Source organism: Zingiber officinale, chromosome 4A (genome assembly GCF_018446385.1).
Source record: "Zingiber officinale cultivar Zhangliang chromosome 4A, Zo_v1.1, whole genome shotgun sequence".
Taxonomy (NCBI): Eukaryota; Viridiplantae; Streptophyta; class Magnoliopsida; order Zingiberales; family Zingiberaceae; genus Zingiber; species Zingiber officinale.
In genome coordinates, this window is record NC_055992.1 from 149,166,618 (window position 1) to 149,176,561 (window position 9,944).

At 34.0% G+C, this 9,944-nt stretch overlaps 1 protein-coding gene across 1 annotated transcript; it reads left to right on the top strand.

Annotated features, from left to right (window-relative positions):
* Positions 1-804: 804 nt before the first annotated feature.
* On the top strand, positions 805-5,438 carry LOC121973778 (cytochrome b5-like). The gene is made up of 3 exons (XM_042525132.1): positions 805-903; positions 5,045-5,111; positions 5,188-5,438. Exons 1-3 carry the CDS (start codon positions 817-819, stop codon positions 5,436-5,438), a joined length of 405 nt encoding a protein of 134 aa, XP_042381066.1. The 5' UTR covers positions 805-816.
* The last annotated feature ends 4,506 nt before the right edge of the window (positions 5,439-9,944 follow it).

Here is a 9,944-nt window from a genome sequence, read left to right on the forward strand (position 1 = left end):
TTTTTTGAAAGAAATTGAAATGAGGGAAGTGAAAAAAAAAAACATACAAGTTTTTATCTCCTCTCTCTAAATTTGAAAATCTTCCATAAATACTATTAATTTAAATACTTATATATATCCACATTAATTTAGCCTTTCTACTACATAATCCATTTTTTTAAGCCCCGGGCTATGGTGCAACTAAAGTGTATCATAGATGTATTTGTAAAGATTTTTTTCTCTAAATGAGATACGTAACTATAAGATAAGGTCATCTGAGTATTTTTCGATTTATATAGCAAATAGAAAAACTTTCACATTAATCATCTTAAATTTAGTATTATTTGGTTCAATATTTTTTTAATGAGTCATTTTTATAAATTATAATATTACACATTTATTTCTCTACATTTTAAAATCCCTATAAATACTATTATATTTAGTCTCTCGGCTATTTATATTAATTAATAAAACATCACAAACTTTGAAATTTATCTTTCTCATTATGAGATTTGTAAAACCAATTGCTTTCCTTTATGCTAACCTTATCAAAATAAAATAAAGGGAAACAATTTATGATTTGTTTTTTTATAGATTTTTTAATGGAACAAAAAAATAGCAATTTCAAATTTTTTATTTTATTTTATTTTTAGTAAGCTTTTATTTTATTTTTTCAATAAAATAAAATAGATTTTATTTTATTTCCAATATGAAAATTTAAAATCTCTCTATAAATTGGTCACACCCAAGCAACGACTCTTCAGGACTCTCTTCCTCGTCCCGTTACGTTGCCCTTCCGTCGGTCGATTCCAATTTTCTTTGGCGAGGTAGGAGGAGATGGCCAGCCACGGGAAGGTCTACACCCTAGCTGAGGTCTCCACGCACAACTCCTCCGAGGACTGTTGGCTCGTCATCCACGGCAAGGTCTGTGCTCGTTTCGTCTTGCCAGATTCCGTTGATCGATCTAGTCATCTTTCTGTCTTCAGGGGATCTTTAAAAATAACCATTTTTTATGTCGACTCTTTGGATCTTGTCAGTGGATCTTTACAAGGCTTGCATGCGTAGTATTTTCATTGTCTTTTAGGCTATAGATTATTAAAATTTATCTGTATCTTATTATTGTGATAGACACGTTCTTTGGAGAAATTAGATTGTGTGAATGGTGCATTGGAGAGTAGATAGCTATGTAAGATGATATGGTAGTAAAAGATGTTGGTTTTAGTCTAGACTCTAGACTATTAGCTACGTATTCCTAAGATAGATCATATAGATGTGTGAGTTTACTGTAAAGGAAACTATGAAGATAGATAAATTCAATTGATTCAAGTTCAAGGTATAATAAGTAGAAAGTGAACAAAAGAAATGGTTGCTGTAATTGAAGAGTAATTTAGAAAATCTTTAAAGAAGGGGGAAAGGCTTGGAGAGCTAACTTCCAAGAAGCATAAAATTCTTCCATTCAAGGCCGGCCTTGACTTCTGGGGCCCTTGGACGAAAAGAGAAAAGAGACCTCTATAAAAAAAATACTAACCTACAATTTGAATATAGTTTAATAGAAAAAATAAAAAATTAATATATTTAATTTAAAATATGATAAAACTCATACAAAATATATTTCTCAAGATTCTTCAAAAAGTGCAACACTATATAAAATATATTTTCTAAGTTTCTCCAAAAAGTATAATACTTACAAATACCCAAAAAAAAATATAAAATAATTATTGAAAAAATCTATATCTTCTAGCATTTTGTGAAGCAAAATTATCAATAAGATCTTCAAAATCAAGTTTTTCTAACAACTCATTTTCAATACATAAAATTGTCAAGTCATTTACATTCAAATCATTATCATCATTTTCTCTCAATTCTTTCTGCTCATTCGTTGCATGATTATGATCATCATTTTCTCTCAATTCTTCTTGCTCATTGATTGCATGATCATTTAATTCTTCTTGATTACTCGATTGTTGCTCATTTATTGCATGATCGTTTAGTTTTTCTTGACTTTCTTCTGTAATTCATCGACTGAATCTTCAATTGAAAAGCTAGCTTTCAAAAATTTACAAAGAACACCTTTGTGAGTTAATAATTTGTTCCACTCTTTTTCTTTTGTTTCTTTTAATACTCCGAGATTGATATTTTTTTAGAAATATATTTGTACTACAAATTTTAAGTGTAAAAATAAAGCACACAAAACCAGCAACAAAACTAACAATGAAACAAACACAAGCAATGAAAATAATAGTCAAAAGATAATAAAGCCTAGTTTGTGCTTGAAGCAATAGATATAATCTATTCTATGATGATTAAAATTGGGATAATTTATTTAGACTCTTTTAAATCTGTAAGAAAAATCATAAAATATTGACTCTAATATAATATTAAAAATCAATATTGAATATTGATGATAAGAAAAAATATAGATAAGCAGGTAACTTACGTTGTAAGTTTATATATTGATGAATTATGATATTGATGAAACTAAAATTTTAATTGGAGAATAAACTTTTCTAATTTAGTTAGAAGAGATTCAAAGTAGAAGACGGGAGGAAATTAGCGTTCAGGATTCCTACTTTATTCTTTAAAGTCTTATGACTTATGTAAATAAATTAATAAAAAAAATTGTACCAGAAATAAAATCTCGAAAAGAGAAAAAGGATTGTTTACCTTCCTTTTTTTTTCTTTCTTTTCTTTTTTTTAGAATTCTTTCTTAAATTTTAATTGTTTTTTTACCTTTATTAAAATAATTCAACAATATATATTTTTAGACCTTTATTAAAATATTCCAATAAAATATATTTTTTAGAATTTTATTAAAACAATCTAATTATATATAATATATATTATATATACATGTCAAATTTGGGGGTCCCTAAATATCGGGGGCCCTTGGTCGTCACCCCTGGTGACATGCCTCAGGGTCGGCCCCTACTTCCATCTAAAAGGTCATGCATTATGCGAAGCTTCTGAAGTTTTTATTTCCTTGTTAGCTTGATTGAATGTTGCCATGTTTCTAAAATGAAGATGTTTCCTCTTGTTAGTTTATTCTTTTTCATTTTGTCAAGGTTATGTCTCTTTCATTTTTTTATTACATTAGCTAATAAAGATGTCTAGACCATCTTAACTTTTTTCTCTCATTTTATTATTCATTGATGCTGATCATAATCTAGACCGGTTACAGTTTAGTTTTTTCTTCCATAAAGAATTGGGAAAGAAAAATCTTTTCCTTTTCTTTTGTTATGGTAAACTGTGATGACTTTTTATTTCAGTTTGTTAAGTTTGATGAAATAAGATCCTTCCCTGTGATTATTAAGAGACATTTTAATGATAATCACATAGACCGCCAAGCAACACTCAAGGTCGTTCGAGTAATTTGATCATGATATTTTCTTCTTGAATTTTGGTTCATGCCAATTAAGAAATTGATATTTGGAATATAGAAGATGATAAAAGAAATATATATATATATTGCATGTTGGCAAACATTTATTAAAATGCTGAGAACTCAGAAATTAAAGTTTCCTAATAAGGTGTCGTTTCAATAGAAGCTCATTCTCATCTGAATCTGGTTAGAAATTTTTCACATTTATGCTAGCTTTGTAAAAATCTAATTCAACTTGGATGCACCTCTTACACAATATCAAGGATATGGGGGCATAATAATCCTAATTTTCTGTTTGAAGTCTTTGCAATGCACTTTTGTTTGGTTCGACAACCCTCTTTTTGTGGTTTAAAATGTCGACTATTGCCATCAGAAGCAACAAGCTGTGTTTCCATACACTATTTGAGGTTCAGTTACATGGATTTTATCTTTCCAATTAGATGCAAGGCCATGCCACTAATAATATTCAAACCATTGCTTTACCATTTCAGCTAAAGGTTTTTTCAGTCTCCCTCTATCCTTTTCAAATTTATAGCTTCTACTCTAATCAATTCAAATTTTCTAATTATCAAAATATATTTGTCGCCTTCAAAATGCCTGTTGATTATATGTTTGCTTATTGTGTTATTATTTAGAAAATCATCCTTAATTCCTTTGTTTTGGTTATCATTAACTTTTCTCCCTTGATTTTTTATGTTTACATTTGCTATCATAGATTCGTAATATTTCACAAAACTCATTAATTGTATCTTGCTGCATAGGACATGGTTTTGATGCTAGATCTCACTGGTTAATTTAAGTTTCTGTTAGCCCATCAAAACATAAATTGAGTTCTTTCATGACAACTTACATTTGGATAAGCTGTTAATAATACTATATTTTGAGTGGGATGTTAATCTATAAATTTGACAATTTTCTAATTGCCTAAACTTTCTATATGTGATCACCCAATTTTTAACAACTGTTGTTTTAATTATCATATGTTCATTGGATACAAATATAATAAATTCTTCAGCTAAAGGTTTGTGATGTACCATATTTGTATACACAAGTATACACACTGGTCATGGACCAGATTGTATTAAAATTTGTCTTTCTATGAGGGAATACTTGGACTTTTGATTGTGGACAATCTCTTTAACAAGTTGTCTAATAACGTGAACTATCTAAATGTTTTAGTTTTCATTCGTAGGTAATAAATCTGTTCTTGTTAAAAATGTTAGTAATTGCATAAAGAAACTCATTTCACTTATACAAAACTAAATTAGAGATTAAGTGAGACACAAACCAAAAAGAATAGTAAGATAAATGAACTAATTTTGATTGGGCATATTCAGTCTGTTGAGAGTGGTAGTGAAAAAGGGGGAGTAGGACGATTTATAGTCTCCTAGGAGGTTGTTATGGTAGTTGGCAGAGGTCATGTTGAATGAGTGATAAGGTGGAAGAATTAGCTAAAACTTAGATGAGGGATTTTTTGTCCAGAGAGCTTGTCGTATCTTCTCCAAACAGTAATATTTGGTTGATGATTTTCATGTAGATTGAGTAAAGGAAAATATTATATAGTTTACAAACAATAGTGTCATTTGCTTCTAGTATTTATCAACTTTGCTCTTGGCAGTTTCTGCATAATTAAGGAACGAGTTTTGCTGCTATTGTGGTCAGTTCCCTAATGCATTTGTTTTCCAGGTTTATGATGTTACCAAATTCTTACAAGATCACCCTGGAGGAGATGAAGTTTTGCTCTTAGCCACTGGTATATCTACCTTGAATGATTCACAATACCATACAGCTTGAATTGTTAACCGATGAGATATCCTATTTATGGTCAGGGAAAGATGCAACTCTTGATTTTGAAGATGTAGGTCATAGCACCTCTGCCAAGGCATCGATGGATGAGTATTATGTTGGCGAAATTGATACTGCTACAATCCCAAAGGAAGTACTCGACACTCCTACCAAACAGCCAAACCATAACCCGGGCAAGACATCCAACTTTATTGTTGACATCCTCCGAGTTTTAGTTCCTCTTCTTATCTTGGGTTATGCTATCGGCGTCAGATACTACTCAAAATCAGCTTAACTGTTGTGTCATTTTTCAGTCAAGTTGGAAATAAGATTTCTGTCTGATCTCCTATGCTGTGACATTCAGTATTTTAATTTCTTCATCGGCTCATTCCTTCATACCCTTGTTCATCAGTGACAGTTGTTTTTTTTTTAAAGTTGTCTTTCGCCAGCTTCCAATTGCCTATATTTCTTTTATTATTTGACCTATTTAGTGACTACTCATTATGTTTTGCTGAGGAATTATCGTACATAATTACTGCTGTTCTTGTTTAACTCCAGAGCATCTTTGCTGGTGGATTGTTTTTATTAATGGTGCAAGTATTGTCCCTCTGTTTGTGCGCATTTGAGTACTTTAATCAAAAGCAAACTCACAAATTATGATCGACAAGATAAAGAAAAAACAGCCCAATATCAGACCAAACTGAAATTTCACATATATATGCGCGCGCACATACACGCGAACTTGTTATCATGCACATTCTTATATGGGCAATTGTGGATGACAGTCAATGTGGTGACGAGCTGATGGGGACAAAAATCTAGCATTTTCTCCTCTTCTTCAAAACGCACGGACATATTTTGGCTCTCTCTCTTCTCTTCCCTTTATTCCTGTCGTTGGTTTTCAAAACCAAACCCCTAAACCCTCTTCCCCTCTCATCCATTTTCTCTCTTTCCCTGCGTTAGACCCTAGACCCAGGCCTTCTTCAGTGATCAACTTGAGTGGACTGAGTTAGGGTTTTCATCTAACCTATACTACTCATTTTTCTCCTCTCCTTTTTTTACTCGTGTTTTTTAATAGCGTGTGTATATCGAGAGAGAGAGAGGGAGCATCGGGTATTCAGTTTTTTGGGCCTATTAATTCTAAAGATGATCGACTTTGGCTCGTATAAATTTCTCACTGACCATCAAAATAAATTTGAAAGTACTTGTAATAAGTGATCCAACAACCCTAGATTTGTCATTTTTACTAGAAGAAAATATCAGTGCACTATAATTAGGAATCAAATTGTGACTATTTTAGAGACTATATGGGTGCTTTGTCATTGTACCATAACCCGAGGACGAAAAATTCAATATTTGATTCAACTTTGTGTTGGAGGAATGGTATTTAACATAACAAATTATTTTGATCTCCGTGAATCTCTTGCATCAAGTTTGCATCCATCCTTTGCTCTTTTTCTTTCTCATATGTTCTCATACTTATTTTTAGTGGACAATTTAATTCGATTAACAGATACTAAGCCATAGATAAAATAACCCCCCATGATACGGTGATAGGATGCTCTTATAGCTTCTAAGTATTTACGGTTTGATTCTCGTAACATATTATTAGATATTTTTCTCGAATATAATAAGAAATTTAAGATTTGTATGAACACTTTCGAATTTATCCATGATGGCTAAAGGAAAACTTCCATAGGATTGGATTTATCGTTTTCAATATTAGTTGGTAGAATAAATACATGGTGTTAACTAATAAAAAAAATACAATATCAATCAGAAATACGTATCGAACGATTAACAAAAGTAATAACTTGCGTTGTAGAATAGATGCTGATATAAAAACAGGAAAAAGGAAGGAAACAAAGAATTGGCTGTGGGACTTTACTTCAAGATCACACATGGAAGTTATGCTACCTTGCCTAGGGGTAAAGCAAATATTCCTGTACCTAAAGAGGATGATTTTGAAATAAAGTTTTGTGCTTTTAAAGTGGTCAAGAAGCCAGTGTGTAAATCTCAATGATGGCAGGCTTCGGTCAGTCGAGTTGCTCTGAAAGGCCACAGGTTCAACTACTTTCCGTAGATCTCATTTCGCGACTTTCCAAACATCTAACTTTGTTCTAGATCAACAGAGTGAAATGGACACTAGCAATATAATCGACGCGAGGTGTAAGTCAGGGGCGGAGTTAGGATCCAGATTCAACAATATAATATAATTAATGAGTATAATTATCACATGGTAACACTCTATCATTATGCTGAAGCTCCTCTTCTATGATGTTAAAGTTAATGTGTTGACCATCATTATGAGGAAGTTGGACCATCACTCTTTCATCGTACATGCAATTGTTGTATGAATCAAAGAGTCACCTTGATAAGCTAAAGAGTCACCTTGATAAGCTAAACGGTTACTTAGCATTTAAGCTTACTTACCCTCTAAGTTTCTTTCAAGTCTATATAAAGGCTTTGTAATCAAAAGTTTATAATATAGAAAACAAAATATCTCTTTCTCCTCAAGAGTTCTACCAAAATTCTTCAATATTTGGTATCAGAGCCTCCAGGTTCTACCAATCAAAATTCATGGCCAGCTCGAGCTTAACAAACATCAACCATCTCATTCCAGAGTTTAATGGCGAAGACTATGATTTCTGGTATGTAAAGATGAAGACCATCTTTCGATCTCTTAACCAATGGGAGATTGTGGAGAATGGAGTGCAAGAGCCCGAGGAAACCACTGCCCTCAACGAAGCCGGTCTGAAGAAATTAGAGAAGTCTCGACAAGCCGACGCAAGTGCTCTCTCAATCCTTCAAAGAGCAGTCACTAAGGCTATATTTCCCAGAATCATGCGTGCCGACACTGCTAAAGAAGCATGGGAGATCTTGCAGAGCGAATTTCAAGGAGATGTGAAAGTGAGAGCGATTAAGCTCCAATCACTACTCAAGGAATTCGAAAATGCCAAGATGCAGGAGAAAGAAACACTCATGGAATTCTCAACCAGAATATTTGATTTGGTCAACATAATGAAATCTCATGGTGAAGATATTACGGATCAGAGATTGGTACGAAAGATTCTCATCTGTCTTCCTGAGAAATATGATCCCATTGTTGCCGTCATTGAAGAAACAAAGGACCTAACAACACTCACAGTTCAAGAAGTGATGGCGTCCCTAAAATCGTTCGAGCAAAGATTGTCCAGACATTCTGAAAAGCCAATAGAGGGTGCATTCCAATCAAAGCTCAAAATTGGTAACAACGAACGAGAGGGTCAATCACGAGGTGGATGGAAATCAAGAGGACGAGGTGGACGTAACTCAAAAGGAAGAGGAAAAGATAACTCATCGAATTGCAGCAACTGCAATAAGCCAAATCACTCCGAGAAGGACTGTTGGTTCAAAGGCCAATCGAGATGCAAAATATGCAATCGATTTGGTCACCTCACCAAAGATTGCCGAAGTAGGAACTCTTATCAGGCAAATCAGGTTGGAGAAAATCAAACAGCTGAGGAGACACATGGAACATTCTATGTATGTCACACAGCCACCAACAAGGAGCAAGGAAAATGGTTGCTAGACAGCGGATGTAGCAACCATATGACGCCGATCTCAGAAATTTTCTCTGAGATCGACAATAGCATCAATGCTCCTGTTCAGTTTGGAAACGGAGAGCAAACAAAGTCAAAAGGACTTGGGAGAATCGCCATCGAGACGAAGGAAGGTCCGAGCTGCATCAACAATGTCTTGTGTGTGCCGAGCTTGAGTCAAAATTTACTCAGCCTTGGACAATTGGTGGAAAATGGGTACAAGCTCTGCTTCGATAACAATGAATGTGTTATATTTGACAGGAGAGATAAGTCAAAGGTGTTCACAAAGATCAAAATGGTCAATCGAAGCTTCGCTCTCAACATCAATTATGCCGATCTAAAAGCTCATCGAGCTTCTACCTCGGACTACCTGACATCAACCTTATGGCATCGACGACTTGGTCATCTTAATTTTCAAAGGCTCAAAGAATTATCTGGCAAGAGTATGGTGCAAGGACTTCCTCACATAGAAGGAAAGCAACATATATGCGAAGGATGCGCGTTTGGAAAGCAACATCGACTTCCTTTCCCGAAAGGAGTATCATGGAGAGCTAAAGAAAAGTTGGAACTTATCCACACCGACGTCTGCGGACCGATGGACACCCTTTCTCATGCTCAGAATAGGTATTTCATTCTTTTCATCGATGATCACACTCGCATGACTTGGGTCTATTTCATGAGACAGAAGTCGGAAGTATTTATGATATTCAAGAAGTTTAAGAGTCTCGTCGAAAAATAGAGTGGATGCTTCATCAAAACCTTAAGAAGTGACAGAGGCAAAGAATACACTTCTAAAGAATTTCATAATTTTTGTGAAGATGAAGGAGTAGAAAGGCAACTAACGGTAAGGTACACCCCTCAACAAAATGGTGTTACCGAGAGGAAAAACCAGACAATCGTTGAAATGGCAAAATCAATGATGCACGAGAAAGGTTTACCCAAAATCTTCTGGGCTGAAGCAGTCTACACAGCCGTTTACTTATCCAATCGATGCCCAACCACGGCCATACCAAACAAGACTCCGTTTGAAGCATGGAGTGGTAGAAGACCATCGGTGAACCATCTCAAGGTATTCGGAAGCATTTGCTATTCTCAAATTCCAAAAGAGAAACGAAGCAAACTTGATGAATCTAGCGAAAGATGTATTTTTGTCGGCTACAGTACCATGAGCAAAGGTTATAGACTATTTAACCTACAGTTGGGTCAAGTTATTATTAGCC

Bases quoted from the DNA above. Each gene is read 5' to 3' on its own strand.
- LOC121973778 (XM_042525132.1), top strand. From the start codon at position 817: ATGGCCAGCCACGGGAAGGTCTACACCCTAGCTGAGGTCTCCACGCAC. The intron at 904-5,044 runs GTCTGTGCTCGT...TTTGTTTTCCAG, and splicing joins GGCTCGTCATCCACGGCAAG to GTTTATGATGTTACCAAATT. The intron at 5,112-5,187 runs GTATATCTACCT...ATTTATGGTCAG, and splicing joins AGTTTTGCTCTTAGCCACTG to GGAAAGATGCAACTCTTGAT.